The sequence below is a fragment of the Tupaia chinensis genome, unplaced genomic scaffold (assembly GCF_000334495.1).
Source record: "Tupaia chinensis unplaced genomic scaffold, TupChi_1.0 Scaffold141517_1, whole genome shotgun sequence".
Lineage (NCBI taxonomy): Eukaryota > Metazoa > Chordata > Mammalia > Scandentia > Tupaiidae > Tupaia > Tupaia belangeri.
Window position 1 is genome coordinate 367,038 of NW_006201378.1, and position 18,943 is coordinate 385,980.

The 18,943-nt window shown below is 37.4% G+C and overlaps 1 protein-coding gene across 1 annotated transcript in view; it reads left to right on the plus strand.

Annotated features, from left to right (window-relative positions):
- Positions 1–18,943, plus strand: part of CSMD1 (CUB and Sushi multiple domains 1) — a gene marked incomplete at its 5' end in the record, with an annotated part of 442,872 nt that overhangs the window by 366,362 nt on the left and 57,567 nt on the right. The window contains 2 exons of the mRNA XM_006163216.1: positions 12,438–12,611; positions 14,301–14,474. Coding sequence (XP_006163278.1) covers positions 12,438–12,611; positions 14,301–14,474 — 348 coding nt within the window. The remainder of the gene's footprint in view (positions 1–12,437; positions 12,612–14,300; positions 14,475–18,943) is intronic.

Below are 18,943 nucleotides of genomic sequence, written 5' to 3' on the forward strand. Positions count from 1 at the left end.
CTTCTTTGGTTAGATTTATTCCTAAATATCTTATACTTTTGGTGGCTATAGTAAATGGAATAACTATTTTCAGTTCCATCTCAGTCTGCCTGTTATTTGTATATAGAAATGCTATCAATTTTTGTATATTGATTTTATATCCTGCAACTTTACTCTAATCATGTATAACTTCCAGTAATTTTCCATGGAGACCATTGGATCTTCTGTGTATACAATCATGTCATCTGTGAATAGAGAGAATTTCACCTCTTCTTTTCCTATTTGAATGTCTTTTATTTTTTCCTCTTTTCTGATTGCATTAGTGAGGACTTCCAGTACTATATTAAAAAGGAGTGGAGAAAGTGGACATCCTTGTCTTGTTCCTGTGTTTAGTGGGAAAGCTTTCAGCTTTTCTCCATTAAGGATGATGTTCACTATGGGTTTTTCATAGATGGCTTTTATTGTGTTGAGAAATGGCCCTTCTATGCCGATTTTAATGAGAGTCTTGATCATGAAGGGATGTTGTATCTTATCAAATGCTTTTTCTGCATCAATTGATATGACCATATGGTTTTTATCTTTATTCCTGTTAATATGATGTATTACATTTATGGTTTTGCATATGTTGAACCAATCTTATGTTCCCAGAATAAAGCCTACCTGATCACGGTGTATGATCTTTTTTATAAGTCGTTGGATATGACTTACTAGTATCTTGTTGAGAATCTTTGCATCTATATTCATCAGAGATATTGGTCTATAGTTTTCCTTCCCTTTCCTGTCCTTATCTGATTTAAGGATAAGGGTGATAACGGCTTCATAGAATGAATTAGGGAGAGAATCACCCTTTTGGATCTTTAGGAATAACTTGAGCAGAATGGGGGTTAACTCTTCTTTGACAGTTTTGTAGAATTCAGAGGTGAATCCATCAGGGCCAAGGCTTTTCTTTGTTGGGAGGTTATTTATTACTGATTCAATCTCCTGGTTTGTTATGGGCCTTATCAGCCTTTCTATATCCTCCTGGTTCATTCTTGGTAGATTTGTATTTGTCTAGGAATTTTTCCAACTTATCCAGATTGTCTTATTTCTTAGCATATAGATGTTCAAAGTATCCTCTAATGTTTTAAATTTCAACTATGTCTGTGTATATTACCAGCTTCACTGCAGATTTGATTCACCTAGTTCCTTTCTCTGTTCTTCTTAATAAGTCTCAGTAGTGGTGTATCATTTTGTTTATCCTTTCAAAGAACCAGCTTTTATTTTCATTTATTTTCTGTATAGTACATATACTTTCTATTTCATTTATTTCCTCTCAGATCTTTATTATTTCCTTTCTCCTGGAGTTTTTGGGATTTTTTTGCTGTTGCTTTTCCAGTTCTCTGAGGCATGATGTTAGGTGATCCATTTGCCTTCTTTCCGTCTTCCTCTTATGTGCACTAATTGCTATGAACTTCCCTCTTATGACTGCTTTAGCAGTGTCCAAAAGATTATGGAAACTCATGTCCTCATTGTCAGTAGCTTCCATGAATCTTTTGAGTTAAATCTTTATTTCATCAGTAGTCATTCAGGAGGAGGTTATTTAGTTTTCATGTATTTGAGTATTTTTGAGGATTTCTCTTGAAATTAAACTCAAGTTTAATTCCATCATGGTCAGAGAAGATGCTGGATATAGTTTCTATGCCTTTGAATCTGTAGAAGCTTGCTTTGTGCCCTATGATGTGGTCAGTCTTTGAAAAGGTTCCATGTGGGGGGTGAGAGAAAAAGTGTATCTCGAGGTTTTTGGATGGAAAGTTCTAAAGATGTCTGTTAAGTCCATTTCATTGATGGTATCATTTAGATCCTTTATCTCTTTATCTATTTTTTGTCTAGATGATCTGTCCAGAGGGGATAGTGCAGTGTTGAGGTCTCCAAGAATTAGTGCATTGCAGTCTATCTCCCCTTTTAGATCTAACAGTCTTTCCTTTACATATTTGGGTGCTCCTGTGTTAGGCGCATAGGTATTTATAAGCGTTATATCTTCTTGATCTATTGATCCTTTTACTACAATATAGTGCCCTTCTTTGTCTCTTCGAACAGTTTTTGTTTTAAAGCCTATTTTGTCAGAGATTAGTATTGTAACTCCAGCTCCTTTTTGATTCTCATTTGCATGGAAAACCTTTCTTCACCCCTTCACTTTCAGTCTCTGTATGACTTTATCCATGAGGTGGGTTCCCTGTAGGCAACAGATAGAGGGTTTCAGTTTTTTTATCCATTCAGCGAGTCTGTGTCTCTTGATTGGATAATTTAATTCATTCACACTCAATGTTATTATCGATGTTACCAGATCTGTCCTGACCTTTAAGTTGGCCATTGTCTTAGCTGCCTTTTATTCTTTTGTTTCTGTCTGTTAATTCTTTAGTTTTCCCTGAACAGTACTTTCTTTAGGGTTTCTTGAAGAGCTGTTCTGGTGCTGGTGAATTCTTTCAGGTTTTGTTTGTCTGAGAAGATTTTAATCTTTTTTTTTCCCATATAAAAGATAGTCTTGCAGGATATAATAATCTTGGTTGAAATTGTTTCTCTCTTAACACTTTCAATACATCTTCCCATTCTTTTCTTGCTTGCATTGTTTCCATTGAGAGGTCCGGTGTTAGCCTGATGGGATGACCTCTGTAAGTCACTTCTCTTTTCTCTCTTGCCAGTTTTAGTATCATATCTTTTTTGTGGTCTTGCACAGTCTGGCTAAGATGTGCCTTGGGGAAGATCTTCTGGGGTTGAGTCTATTTGGGGTCCTTTGTATTTCTTGGGTCTGGATGCTTGAGTGCCTCTCTAGACTTGGGAAATTTTCTTCCAGGATTTCATGGAACAGATTTTCTATGCTGTTACTAGTTTCTTCGCCTTCTGGGATGCCAGTTATTCTGATGTTTAGGTGCCTTATGGAATCTAGTATTTCTCATATATTAACCTCGTGTTTTTGTGTTATTTTCTCTATCTTCTTCGTGGTTTTTTCTAGGTCAGAGGTTTTATTTTCTGTGGTCTTGCACAGTCTGGCTAAGATGTGCCTTGGGGAAGATCTTCTGGGGTTGAGTCTATTTGGGGTCCTTTGTATTTCTTGGGTCTGGATGCTTGAGTGCCTCTCTAGACTTGGGAAATTTTCTTCCAGGATTTCATGGAACAGATTTTCTATGCTGTTACTAGTTTCTTCGCCTTCTGGGATGCCAGTTATTCTGATGTTTAGGTGCCTTATGGAATCTAGTATTTCTCATATATTAACCTCGTGTTTTTGTGTTATTTTCTCTATCTTCTTCGTGGTTTTTTCTAGGTCAGAGGTTTTATTTTCAACATCAGAGATTTGATCTTCAGCATGATCTAATCAACTTTTAATACTTTCAAGGGAGTTTTTGATTTCCTCCATTACAGACTTGACCCCTAATAGCTCTATCTGACTTTTTTTCTCTGGGTGTCCATTTCTTCTTTCATATCATGGAAGGACTTCCTAATCTCCTGGGATTCGTTGTCTCTTTTCTGTTCCAACTCATAGAATTCGTTCACCATAAGCATTCTAAATTCTTTATCTGACATCTTGGTAACATCCTCAGATTTTAGGAGAGATGGAGGGGAGTTACTCTGTTCTTTTGATGGAGACATATTTCCTGGTTTATTCAGACCTGAGGCTCTTCTTCTACTTCTAGCCATTGGGAGATGTATTCAATTTTGAATACCTCTTAGGAGCAAGAGTGCTTCCCTTTAGCTGTGAATTAATGTATGTGGAAGTCTCTCTTCTGTTGTGTTTAGCAATGTGGTCTCAAGAAATGTACTCTGTTGAGGTGTCTGAGGAGTAGTATCCTGGAATTCACAGGTGGTTCAGTACAGGGGTTATCCCACGGGACCTTATAAAACTAGGGAATTTTAGAACTGTGATTCTAGATCTGTCTAATGCCTCTGACAGGGTGGAGAATGAGGAAGAGAGAATAATCTTAGAGGAAAGAAAAAAATATACAGGGTATTAAAGGAAAAGTGGCCAGGGATTTCACCAGGGACCAAGAGATGGAACTGGGCTGCTCCTGGAAGGCAGAGGCCTCTCTGTGGGACAAGTGAGAAGAGGGAGACAGGGAATTAACAAAACAAAAAGGCACAGCAGAAAAAAATATAAAACCCTTCCTACCTCTCTAGGGAATGGGGGTTCTGGACTTGGGAACTTGGAAGTGGGGTGGAGGCAGTGGGGCCACTGCCTCAGTTTCCCTTCATGGCCAGGGACCGAGAGATGGAATTGGGGTGTTCCTGGAAGGCAGAGGCCTCTCTCCACCTGGTGTGTTTTAAACCACTGGATCTGAGACTCAAACCATGGCCAACTAACTACATGAGAGTTCAACACTGTAACCATACACCATCTGCTGATCCTTCATTTATGTCTTGAAACAAGTGTCACTGGTCCAACCAGTAATGTGCTGGGAGTGACTGGATCCCTTATGATGAATATGTGCAGTTAAGTCTCAGACCCAGCAGCTTGGAAAACACTCTGTGCACATGTGTGTGTGTGCTCAAAATCCCAAGAAAATAATGGAGGAAAGGGGATCACGGTGTGGTCTTCTACCCAACAGGATACTTTTTCACTTAGCATCTCTCTCTGTCTCTTTCTAGGGATCACATGCGCCCCCCCCCAACACATTTTAAAAATAATAATAATAATGATGGTCATTGACTAAAGTGTGCTAAGTGGAGATTTGATAAACATCTATTTTGTGGCAGAGGAACAGGAACCTTGTGCTCCCATGGCACAGAGTGTTACAGAGCTCATCTAACACCAGACCTGCATCTACTCACTAGGATCTCACATACTTTCTATGATACCACATTTTTCTGTGACATAGACCGAGTTACTCCGCATTGCCCTTAGAAATGGCACTTGGAGAAACAAAAAGTCTCATCTTTTGGTATTTAAATATGTTCCTTTAATAGGTATAGCTCTAGAGATTTAAATATATCCATTAATGTTTAATGCTAATAATAGTTTTTCTTGCATGTCAGTAGATCTGATCCATCTGACATTTTATGATCATTTGTTAATACTTAAGAAGAGTTTGTAAATTGGCTTTGGAATTCACTACCTAAATAACCCTGACTTAGACCAAAACCCGTTATTGCAAGAAACAGACAGAATAAAGCATTTCTAATTCTCCTACAGGTACAGGATATTTGTAATGCTTAGTATTTTATTTTCAGCAGTAAGTACCAATAATCACAAAGCAAATACTAAGGTTTAATATTTGGTTTATAGATTTTCTAAAAATGGACTCAGTTGTAATCCTCAGACCAATATTTAGTATTTGTACTGATACAAACTGGCACGTTGAAAAGATGACCTTAAGGCAGGCAAGTCTAAGAGAGGAATTGTGTGTGTATGAGAAAGAGAGTGAGAGAGAGACTGAAAGACCAATTTTATGAGAGAAAAGAGAACCAGTAATAAGATTTCCATGAAGTCCCTGCCTCTACACCAAAGGGTGCAGCTCTCTCATAAAACATGGGGGGAACCAGCAGTTAGCGGAATGGCTATGTCGCTGGATTCCCACGTAGTTGACCGCGGTTCGCGTCCCGGACCCAGTGGTTTAGAACTCACACCGGGTGCGTGTGCGTGCGTGCCCAAGATCCTGAGAGGAGAATGGAGGAGAAGGGATTGCAGTGTGACCATCCCCCCTGGGGGGTGATTTCTTGCTTTCTGTCTCTATGTCTCTCTCTGTCTGTCTGGCAAGCGCATGCACCCTATAGCAGGAAAAAAAAAGAAAAAAAACATGGGTACAGTTGTGTACATTTCCAGTATTAGACTGGGTTTTCATGGAATAAGTGGAAAAAATGGAACTTTATTAAGTTTCTGAATCAGAAAACTCATTTCTAAAATTGCCTACAAATCTACAGTAGGAGCACTAATCAACTCTACTTATATTCAAGATACTCAGTCTGTCAGAATGAAGTAAGTCTAAGAGGCCAACCAGTAGAATCATTGATTAAGGAGGTTACTAATTGCATGATCTGAGTCCAGGACCCAGAAACTTGAAAAAACATGATGGGCATGTGTTCGTGCATGCCCAGAATCCCAAAAGGAGGAAGAAATGGAGGAAAAGGGGTTGCTGTGTGAATGAGGGAGTGCTTGCTTCCTCTGTCTCTCTCTCCTGAGTGCACTTTTCCTCTTGCAAAATTAAAAAAAAAAAAAAAAAGGTCTGACCTAAACTTGTCAAGCAAGCAAAGGTTTATTGGGCCATATGTGAACAAAGTATTCAGAAGACTATAATCAATTCTCCAAATGGCAGAGCTTGGGGTTTTCTTATATAGGAAAAAAGAGTTACAAAAATTAATTTTCCCATAAGAATTCACAACATCGGTTTACAAAAACAGTTTCATTGGCTTTTTATGATTCACATATGTGTTTTAGTAACATCAGTACAAGTAGGATGTGGGATTACAATGAACAACATGTGGTAGTGTAGGGGATGTTTTTTAAATTTAAATTTATTTATTTACATTTATTCACTGTACATCACTACAGCATACAAAATGAGATTTTCCATTCAGAGTACACTGTATATTGGCTCAATCAAACACATCAACACACATGTTATCATCAACAAATAATATTCCATTTCTTGTTTCCTGCATGTTTTGCTTTTTTTTTTCCCCATCCTTGATTCCCTATCTCTTACTCTCTGCCATCTCCCACTCTACTCCCACACTGTCTCTGGTATCTATGTTTGCTTTCTATATTTTCTCCCCCAACATTTTATTGAGTCACTAAAAATCTTAATTAATCTACTTTTATATTAATGCCAACTTGTCAGACCATTCTTTTTAAGAAGTCCTTATGCAATTATGTCTGACAGTATTTGGGGGACACTACTGAGACTTCATACACTTCTCTCTCTGAGGCCAGATTTTACACAAATCTCCTTATTCTTGCACAGCCTTTATTTCCTTTTCAAGGGCTTACACTGGTTAATGTTTCTTTTAGCACAAGTTTAATTAGGTTTCTAGGACTACAATCTTCCATTCCATGGTCCAAAATATGTAAGTTAGTTTATAGGTCAAGAAGCTCCAGCCAATCCATGAGAGATTCTTCTAACATCCCTAAAAGTATTAAAATCATGGTAAGTATAGCTGATATCACAAGCTCACATACCTCTCAAAGCCTAATGCATTTCAAATGCCTTACCAATCTTGTTTCCCTTCCAAAGTTTCTGCATTTGTTGTGAGGTAATAGTCAATCTGCTAACTAGTAGAGTCCAAGACACGTCATATCAGTTACTCAGATAAGTCACCACTCAAGAGCAATGAGGTGCTCTTAAGTTACAGACTGTATGACTCATCCTAGTCTCAAAGACAGGTGGCATAATGTAGTATGGAAAACTAAACAAAGCCCAAATCCTATTTGTTGATAAAATTCCTTCTTAAAATATAGCTTCCCAGAGCCTTGTTCTAGAAAGAAGGGGTAAAATTCTCACCAAGGGTACCTACGAGATGACTGAAGGAACCAGACTCATTCAAGAACTAATTATTAGAATATTCACTCTACCAGGAAAAAAAAATCAAACAGAATAAGCTTTTGTTCTCCCAGAAAGGCTTCACCACTTACACTAAAACATCTGTGCAGTGGAATTTAGCTGGAAACCTTCTAGAAACAAAGGCTTGGAGAAGCTGGCCCTGCTGAGATGCCTGCTGTCATGTGTTAAAGTCTGTGAAATGTAGGAAGTGCTGCCTCCCAGGGTTTAAGTGCTGCCCATGCTGGGCATGTGTTAATGGAGTGAAGGTTTCTCCTGTGTCCACCCTCCAACAGACAGACTAAACAGCTCTCAGGGGGAGCCTGACCACCCTCGGTCCTCCTGAGTTCTCCCTTCTAAATATAATTTGCAGGGGAACCTTGCCCAATCAAGCAAAAAGACATGTCCTCCTTCCGGCACTTTTCAGTGCTTTGCTTATGACGTATAGCTGTTTCCTTGGTATGAAAGTCAAATCAGCATTCCAGCCATCTTGATACCTGTCTCTGTGCTCAGGTGAAATTTAATGACAGATGTTATTTTCTTTAAACCCAAGAATAGAGAAAGGTTGTTTTGTTGTTGTTGTTGTTTTTATTTGTTTGTTTCTAAGAAACTTCTTTGTGTATTTAGGACATTTTAAGCAAAACATAGTTATCAGTTTACAATTAAGACAGTAACACAGCTTTCATCATTATAGATAGTGTAAATTAAAAACAGTGATTGTCAATGTTCATGGTACAAAGGGGCCACATTGCAAACAAGACAGGACATCAAAATATCCAGATTTCTGTGACTCGCCCATTCTATTACAATAGAAAGCCCCAGTTCTTTGGAAATTTTGCAGTATTTCTATTTCTGCATTCAATTAGTTTTAAAAGGCCATTTTGAATGATGCTTTTCATGACATTGTGTAAAACAAGGAGAGTCACATGAGCAGAACACTGACTCCTTGATTGTATTCTACTTAAATACAATTAGGTGGTGAATGATGTGCCAAAATAATACCTTTCCTCAACACAGGACAATGAAGAATTAAAATGTTAGATTTTAGGTTCTGGAAGTATGACAATAATGGAATTGTTAATTCATGCTTGAATTAAAGAAAATTCAACAACTCTTTGGTGTGTATCTATACCTAGCTATTTATGTGGAATTAAAAATGATGGGATGCCACAATTTTTTAGCATTCTTTTCTAGTTTTTTAGCTGTTTACTTATCAGTTACATTTTTAATTTTTTTAGACTTCTTTTATAATAAGGTGTGTGGGCTTTCCAGGAAGAGAGAAAAACAGAGAGAGGGAACTACCCCCGGTAGAGAAATGGTCATGATGCAATCCCCTCTCCTCCATTCTCCTCTTGGAATTTGGGGCACTCACACACACATAAACATACACCCGGTGTTATTTTCAAGCTGCCAGGTCCAGAACTTGAACCACGGTTGACCATGTGGGAGTCCAGTGCCTTAACCACCTTGTCACCTACTAGCAGACAAATTCATGAGTAGAACTGACATAAGAGTAAAATAGGCCACACACTTTCAGTCTAAGATTTTCTTTACAGTCTTAGATATAATTTCTGACTAACACTTCTCAAAAAATTCAAGAATTGTGATTTTTTTTACTTATGATTATTTTTCTTCTTCTTTTTTTCTTTTTCTTGGAGAGGGTTTTGCTATAGGGTGCATGCGCTCACCAGAAAGACAGAAAGAGGCAGAGAGACAGAAAGAAATCCTCCCCCAAGGGGGATGGCCATGCCACAGTCCTTTCCCTTCCATTCTCCTCTCGGGATCTTGGGCATGCAAGCACACATACCTGGCGTGATTTTAAGCTGCCAGGTCCACGACTTGAACCATGATCTACTACATGGGAGTCCAGCAACATAGCCATTATGCCAACTGCTGGTCCCTATATCTTATTCTTTATTTAATCTGGAGCTCCTAGACCATTGATGACCCACAACAAATCATTCAACTACTGTCAAATAAATGAAAGTAACATAGGAGATCATATATTTGAAGTAATTTAAGAGGTATTACTATCTAATGGTGAAAGTATTTTATTTCTATTCATTTCAACAAGTATTTAATGAATGAGTGATATGCTGCAGAGCCTGGGCCAAGCATGGATATATTACAGCTACCTATCCGTCTTGTGGTAGATACGAGGAATTGCTTTCTTGGTATTGTGTCCCTGACTCAAAACCAGTATTACACAAAAATATGTTTTTTTAAAAAAAACCATATATAAAACTACAGCACAAGATTATCATAGAATCATAGAATCTTAAATTTGAAATAGAGCTCAAAATAGATTTAGTTCAAACTCCATGTAATGCAGTTTTCCCTTTCATAACGTTTTGAGATAAGATTTGAGTTAAATAGTATAAGTGAAATTGTGTGGATATTCTGTATTTGTGAATATCCTGTAATTGGTTGAAGACTTTGAGTGTTTTAAAAAGGAGCTTGCTGAGGGCTGGAATGGAAAACAACTGAAAAACAGATTGCTATCTATTTGTTTCAAATTAGAAAATAACCTTGTCTACATTTATTCAAATTAGGAAGCTAGAGGATCAGGCGATCCTGTTGGCTATTCTTTCTATCAGGCAAGGAGCTGAAATGAAGTGTTTTGTTTTTTGATTTTTTCTTTTTTTTTTTTTTTTTTGGAAAGACTGCCTCAACTTTTAGGTATTTAGTACCAATTCCTCAGAGAACTGAAATAACCATGTGTCAGAGAGGAGTTGCTGTTCAAAATCAATCATTTCCAAACATGCCTGGCAACTTTTCCATCTGATTTCTAAAGTGTACAGTTTTCTCCTTGACCACTAAAAGTATTTATTTTCATGCTTTCAAAGGGGAGTACAATCTTAATCCATATGCACTACTTGAAACAAAATATTTATTAAGGTTTAAAAGTGAATCTAGTCAGTCATGTTGCCTAAATCAAAAATGAATCATGAACAAATCACCTAAAACAATAAAACAGAGGTAAAAAGAGGAAGGAGGGTAACTGAATGGAAGGAAAATAACTGGAGAGAAAGGGTTAGATGGGGATGCAACAGTACAACATAATTCTCTGGTGGCAGTCTCATGTGGGAATTTTCTGGTTCAAGTCTGGAGACCTCCTGAGTACACTGGGTACATGTTTGCCCATGATCTGGGGCTGGATAAAAGCTGGGGATGGATCACAGCATCTAGACTGTGTCATGTCTCTGTTTCTCTTGCTCATGGAAGAAATAAAGAATTAAAATTTAAAAAGAGACAGAAAGAGAATGAAAAAGGGAGTGAAAGAGAGTATCCAAGACTGGTCCAGTCAAGCTGAGTCCTCCCTTCGCAATCTGTGTCCACTGCATGGCATGTGACTGCACCAACTTGTGACTCATAAGAACTGAACATTTATTTAAATGTTCTTCTCCATCTGGAAGCTCTATAAGAAGGATCTTCAAAAATTCATGGAAAATGCTCATTATGAAAAAAACATCTGCATGGGTTTCATATATTTTGCGCCAAAATAACTACGTATTTCATTTTCCCATGACTTTTTGAAGTCTTATATCTTCCTATATTAGGGTTTAAAAAAGTTCAATGAAAATGCAGTTAAAATATGAGTTTATTGTGGCACAAAAATCATTTTGAAATCCATGCAGTTTTTTTAATACACATTTTTCTTAGAATTTAAAAAACCCTTCACATATCTTGATTAATGCAGTAGTAATTGCTCTATTAATTTCTACTAGAAAACAATGCACATTCTTTTTTTTTGGTAGGGGGGAGGTCATTTGAACTCATATAACAAGTCTTAAATCAGGGTGACTTATCACTGAATAGCCCACCAAAAAAAATAAAACAAGGTAGGGAATTAATATGATGGGAAAATAATATTAAATTCTAGAAACAATAACAGAAGAAGAAAATGTACCCTCATGTCATTAAAGTTTATCTGACACCATGTTCAGCAATTATCTTCTTCTATTTCAAATTCTTCCAGATAGTACTTCTTGCCTCACTGTAGGTGTTAATGTTCACTTTGATTTTGTCTTCCAACCTTCTCTGCTCTCACTACACATACTTCTGATGATTGGGCAACTTCATCTACTCTTTTCTTTCAGCCAGCTACTCTAATATTGCCTAATCCCCCCAGTCTTCAGTATAACTCTTCCCTGGATTTTAGACTTCCATTTTCAAGTCTTACACTTAATTTTCACCTAGACATTGGATCATCATAACTCAAATTTACATCTTTGAGAATGAACTTATTTCTAATCTGTCTTTTCTTTCGAAATTTTGTAGCTAGTTTTATAACCCAGCCTCATGGATTGCAAATACTTGTGACCTTCTCTTTCAGTACCCATCATCAACATATTATGAAACCTGTTTATATTCATCTCAAGTATATGTTCTTTTCTTTTGGCTTTTATTTAGAAATATACTAACAAGGTAAATAACAACACAGCAGCAATAAGAATTAGTAAATTATTTAAATGGGGGAAAAATGTAATTAGGGGACCACTCACTAACAATTTTAAGTTAGAGACAAAGTTTAAAAGAAGAACTATATATCATAAAATTATATAGGGCTGAGTCCGTGGCACAGCAGTTGAACACTGTGAAGAGGGAGCTGGATCCTAAATGGCCAACCATGGTTCAAATCTCTGCCCTAATAGCTTGAAAAACCATGCTAAGCACATACATATACACATGCTTAGGATCCTGAGAGGATGAAGAAATAGAGGAAAACAGGACTGCGGCATGACCAGGCCCCCTGGGGGTGTTTTCTCTCTTTCTCTCTGTCATACATATGATTGCATCTGGGGGAATGGGGAATGGGGAATGAATGAATGAATGAATGAATATATATATATATATATATATATACAGAGAGAGAGAGAATCTAATGTCACAGTATATGTGTGTGTGTGTGTATAGATAGATATAACTTTGTACTGATTTTTCTTCTATTTCTAGCTGGTCATTGTGGTTCTCCAGACCCAATTGTGAATGGCCATATTAGTGGAGATGGCTTCAGTTACAGGGACACTGTGGTTTATCAGTGTAATCCTGGTTTCCGGCTTGTTGGAACTTCTGTTCGCATATGTTTGCAAGACCACAAATGGTCTGGACAGACCCCTGTTTGTGTCCGTAAGTACATGGTTCATCCACTGATTCTTCCACTTCATTTTCTTTTGTGTAACATCCTAATGAAAACATGTTTACTTCAAAGTAAAACAGGATAAAGAACTCTCGATTTTAGCTGTCCAAAGAAAGAGAATATGAACGCTATAACTTCCACTCTTTCAACATATTTTGATCCTCTTTCTATTCTATTTCCCTCTGATGCCTTGTCAGTACCTGTCCGCATTTAATTTGCACATTAATTCATTTTAAATGAATTCTATGATAAATGATGTCATGTATTCATTTCCCCTGACTTTATTAGATGATAAACTAAGTGGAAACAAATGATACTTAAAAGAAGGCAAAATGCTAAGTCTAGGTCTGCATTCCAACTTTGTAGATTCCTCAAAATAGCTGCACTCTCTTCATTTTCCATGTTGTTTTGCGTTTCTGTTATTATTTCATCAGGAATACAAAGTTTCATAAGCAGTCTTTAACAGGAAGAGGTTTAAATTATATATAAAGACTATCCTCAAGCTCTGTAACTTCAATGACAAATACTGACTATTTTTAGAATAGACATATTCTGGGGCCAGAGGGTGGCATGGTGATTAAGGCACTGGACCCTACATGGACAACCATGTTTTGCATTCTGGATATGGCCTTGTAGAGCTTCTTGAAAATTACATCAGGTGTGTGTGCATGCATGCCCAAAGTCCTGAGAGGAGAATGGGTGAAAAGGGATTATGATGTGGTTATCTTCCCTGAAGGGCGATTTCTCACTTTCCCTGTCTCTCTTGTGAGCACACACATTTCATGAGGAGAAAGAGAAAACCTTTAAAAAAAGAATGATATATCTTCTCTTTATGGCAAAGTTTCTTTTAAACCAGTTTTTTTCCCCTAAGATAGTCTTTATTTTCCTGTGAATTAAGCGAAAGAAATGTTGATTAACTATAGAATAGTGACAAGTATTATCTGTGATTGTGCCGTGGTAAACACACAAAGTTCAGGAATGAAAGCTATATTTAGAAGACAAGATTTGTTGACAAGATAAAGGAAGAGGAAAAACACCAGTTTTATGACTGTAATGTATTTCCTTTGAAAGGGTCAATGACAGATATGTCTCTGCTCTGTATTGTCATTATCTTGGGCATGACATAATGACATTTTGCAAATAGGGTCTGTCAATGAAAATAATATTGAGTGAGTGTGCATAGTTACTTTGCCACTTTTATGACACTTAAATTGATATTGGCATAATTTATATGTAGACAATTTAAAGCATCAAGCAAATCATATTGTTTCAAAAGGAGAGTTTCGCAAAATCAGCTGGTATGTGTTAAGGGGAAAATATTAGAAACTAATGATCAGTATGATAATGTTTAGTATCTCTTATTTTTCACTGCTTCATTTTCAAATCATTTGGTATTCTGTCATGATTTGAATAAAAAAATGGTAATTATAATGATAAAGAAAGTACTTTTGGCAGGTGTGGATTATTTTCCACAATTGTAATAGAAGCCCATAGCATCAGTCTCAGGTTCCATTTCCCAATATCTTCTTCCAAATATAAATGCTCTCTATAAAATGTCTGATTAGTCAAGGGCCCTTTACTCCTTCCATTTAATATGCCAGTGTATTTACTACTAAATATACCAAGTGAAAGTGATGAGCTGTTTAATATTTGACAATGACATTGACTTTTCTCTGTAGCTATCACATGTGGTCACCCTGGGAACCCTGCGCATGGATTTACTAATGGCAGTGAGTTCAACCTGAACGACGTCGTGAATTTCACCTGCAACACGGGCTATTTGCTACAGGGTGCCTCTCGAGCCCAGTGCAGGAGCAACGGCCAATGGAGTAGCCCTTTGCCCACCTGTCGAGGTAGGAGAAATGTCAGAAAATGAACCTTATGGTCTGAAAGTATATTAGGCTGACTACTGAATAAGTAAAGGGCAAAGCTTCACCTCATAGGGTGAAGTTGTGAACTCTCTTTGTTGAAATGTGAAAACAATTGGAGAATATACACAAGTCTCTATGTAAACTTTACCCTGTCTCATAGCCAGATAATAAATTGTAAGAATCTAGGATCTTATTTCTCAACAAGAACTCATCTTTCATTTCCGTTTTTATGCATTCATTCACTTATTTATTCCCACTATGCACAGTTAGCATTCTTCAGTCTTTAAGCTTCTAGTCTTATGCTTGTATTTACAAAGTTCTCTTAATTTTGAGTTTCAAATTTTTATTTAAAAATGGCCATTCAGAGTTCTATTCTGTAGTATTTGTATTTATAGATGTTTAGCCTCTTAATATTTAAGATTTTACTTCAATTATTTTCCATTAAAACACCTTTTATTGATGATTTACCATATTTTATTGTGAAGGTAAGGTCTTTTTTGACAGTATTAAAATGATATGAAAGCCTGATTCTTATGAATTTCTCCTGATCTGGCATGCACCCCATAGGGCTCCCAAGGTAGCTTTATTGAAATGAGACAATAAGAGAACCTAAGAATGAGAACCTAAGCTCGTTCTTTCATTATTTCATTTTGTTAGTATTTGTGTAAAAGTTGGCTACTTAACTTCAAAGTTCTGGCACCAGTCTAAATTAAAGTGCTTGGCTTAAGCTCAAAGACTAAGTAAAGTCTCCTAATTCCAGTTTTACCTAAAATACTCATATTGGGTTGATAATGTTCAGGGACTTGGTAATTCTCTCACTAATAATGAGAGAGTTTACTCAGCCCACCAGAGACCAGAACACGAGAAACTCCAGGGCAAGGAGTGGTGCTGTTGAGCCTCCTGCCTCACAGGAATTATTTAGGGGACCTTGCCAAGATCTGACCTTGGAGGGACGAGTTCTCCCCATTAGGGTCCCAGTGGCAGAGTCTACCTCAGACAAAGAGGGTGAGCTAGCCTAAGACAACAGCTTCAGTTTTATCCAAGCATTGCCCCCACTCAGAAAAAGGTATATGATGTTATATGATAACCTTTGTAATTGAACTATAACCTTTCTTCTCCCATTACCTTTTCTCGTCTTTAATTTACTGTAATTACAAAGCAAAACAAAACAAAACAAAAAACACCTGATGTGCAGAATGAGGGACCCAAGGATCTCTTCCTGTTCCTTTTGCTCTTCAAGGCTGACTCACATTAGAGGGTCTAGGTTTGCATCCAGGGACCTCACTGAGTATGCCACACACATGTGTGTCTGTGATATGGGGGCAGGCTCAAGCTGGGGGACGGATGGTAGAGGTCAAGACCCTGTTGATTGTGCTATCTCTGTCTCTCTTACTCATGAAGAAATAAACTTTTAGAAGTATATTTTTTTAAATGAAAGAAAGGAAAGACAAGATCCTCTGTTATGTTCTCAGTATAACATTTTCAACCTCTGGCCATTGACTTTTTTTTTAGAGAGAGAGATTTTTGGTATAGGGCGCCTATGCTCACCATAGGCAGAGACAGAGAGACAGAAAGAGAGAAATCACCCCCATGGAGAATAGCCACACTGCAAATCTCTTCTCTATTCTCCTCTCAGCATGCATGCACATGTGCCCAGTATGAGTTTATGAGTTTTAAGCCACCAGGTCCAGTGATGTAACCATTATGCCATCTGCTAGTCCCTGACAGTTGACTTTTTAAAGTGCCAACTGTGATGTTATAATTTATTAACTACAGGTCAATGACTAGTAAAATAGGTTCTGGAACTTGCTTTGACTTCATCTAAGAGCTGCACAGCTCAATATGGAGCAGAGCTGGGTTACTTTCCAGGTCTAATTCTTTCACAGTTAGATATCTGTCCCTGCTTTGGGTTCCTTGTCATAGCCTGTGGGCCAGTTTTCAGTAACTCTGAAAAGTCCTTTGGAATTCTCTGACCCTGTTTGGTTTGAACAATTTAGTATAACAATATGTTTAGTTCCTTTATTTAATAACATCATTTTCCCACTAAAAATTCATCTTTGGAGACCTATTAGGTAGTTGTTCTCATGCAGAGTTGATTTAATTGCTGATCTCTTAGTTTTATATTTGAGCTCAAACATTTTAAAATTATATTTTAATGTGGTAGTTAAATATTCTATACGAAACTTTTAGTAACAAGTTCTGTAGATTATTTTTCTCAGGATGAATTTCTTTTTCCATTAAGATCTACCTCTTTTCTGTTTAATGAGTAAGTAATTTTGTAATCATACTTTTTTATTTTGAGATAATCATAGATGCAGACACACTTGTTAGAAAAGATCAGAGAGATCCTTTGTGTTCATTACTACTTTTGCTCAATGGTAACATCTCACAAAACTAGAGTACACTGTGACAACCAGGTTATTGACACGAATGTGGTCAAGATGCAAATACCCATTATTGCAAGGATCTCTTATTAGACTTCGTGGCCACTTCCACATCTTCACTCATCATTCCTGGCAACCACTAACCTTGTATCCATTTCTATGAGCATCTCAACCAAATATTGCTCTGAAAATAACTTTTTCATATTTTCTGGAATTATGTAAAAGTTTTAGGGTAAGGTCATATCTATGATTAGGAAACTATTTCAGCTTTATTGATTGTTTTTCCAAAAATAAAAATCTTCAACAGACTCAGTTTTATCCTCAGATGTACATTTGGTGTATTTCAGTTCTTATCCTGTTAAGGGAAAGTAATTTACATAGCCTGCACCTCTAGATTCATCAGTGTACCTACTATGTGTTCAGTGTCATAGGTTTAAATGGGAAAGCATTAAACACCCTTATGTAACATGTACGTAAAGAGAGTAATACCTTAGTTCCAGAAGTTAGAAATAAGTGACCCAGCTTACAGCCGTTTCACCCTGAATGAGCCTGACTACCTCTGATGTTCGGGAAAAAAAAAAAAAAGTGGCCTATTAAGGAACAAGAGATTAGAAAATCAGTTTATATATGGGGGTACAAGGTTTTGCTTCTAGGAGTCATTAAGTCATTTATCTGAATTAGTACATCTAATGTCACAATATAATTGTCATTGTTAGTATGCCCTATGGAAAACAACTATTCTTTAAGAAAAAGGGGGCACATTAAATATGGAAAAGAGACATAGCAAATAAGGAAAGATCAACACACTTCACCTTTTAGAGTTTAGTCCTTTGACCAACAGGTCCTAGATGTAAAGCTTCAAGAAACGATCTCATTTTAACATCTTACACAGCACTGGTCTCATATGTTAGAGGTAAATGATTACTAAACAAATAAATGGGATTATAGGTCTTTTCCAACAAAGAGAAAATCTTGACATTCAGGGCAAAGACACTTGGCCCTTTTGTTCTCACTCTTCCCCAAAGCCAGACCTCTGGCTGTGTTTAGAAGAGGTGGAGAATGGAATATGTCATGGTGATGTCAGTGGTTTCTTGTTCAAAAGCTCCTGTTGATCTCTGGAATGTCAAAATATTGATCTTGTAGTTTATATTATTAGGACGTAATGAGTTAAGAGTGATTCTGAGGGCTAGCAGGTGGCATGGCCGTTGAGGCGCTAGCCTCCTGCATGGTTGACCACAGTTGAAGTCCTGGACTAGGCAACCTGCTTCTCACTTTCTCTTTCTCTCTCTTTCTTTATGGTCAAATTAAAAGTAATATTAATAAATAAAATTAAGTGAAATAATTATTTTTAACAAATTTTAAAAAGAGTGATTGTAAAGACAGAGGTCATGGTAAATGGTGGTGAATTTAGGGGATATTTCGAAATGTGTGTAACAATACAGAAAGCTGGCATTTGTAAAATGACATCTCTTCCCTCACAACGGGACGTTTTAGTCTACCCTGAGTACTTATTGAACACTAAGCTAAACATAGCTGAGATAATCCCTCTTCCTCCCTCCACTCTACACTCATCTCTCTGAGGAAAACATGGAATGTATATACCTTCAAGAAGCTGTGAGGCCTAGAATGGTAATGGGAGGGCAAAGCTATAAGTGGCTATCTCTTGCTTATACAACTGTGAGGATTTAGGAAAACATTAAACAGCTCTAATCAAATGGATTTCTCCACCCTGTATGACAGCTAGAATAGCACAATGGAAGGAGTGATTAAGATGACTGCCCATACATTGTGATCCCACCTCTCTTCACACAAGGGAACAGCAGAATTATGCTTTAAGTCTTATGTGTGTCAGAATGATCTATAACCGGGAACCAACAGTTAGCGGTTAGTGTAATGGTTATGTCGTTGGACTCCCACGTAGTCCACCGTGGTTCGCGTCCTGGACCCGGTGGCTTAAAACTCACGCCAGGCGCGTGTGCGTGCGTGCCCAAGATCCCGAGAGGAGAATGGAGGAGAAGGGATTGCGGCGTGACCATCCCCCATGGGGGGGTGATTTCTCGCTTTCTG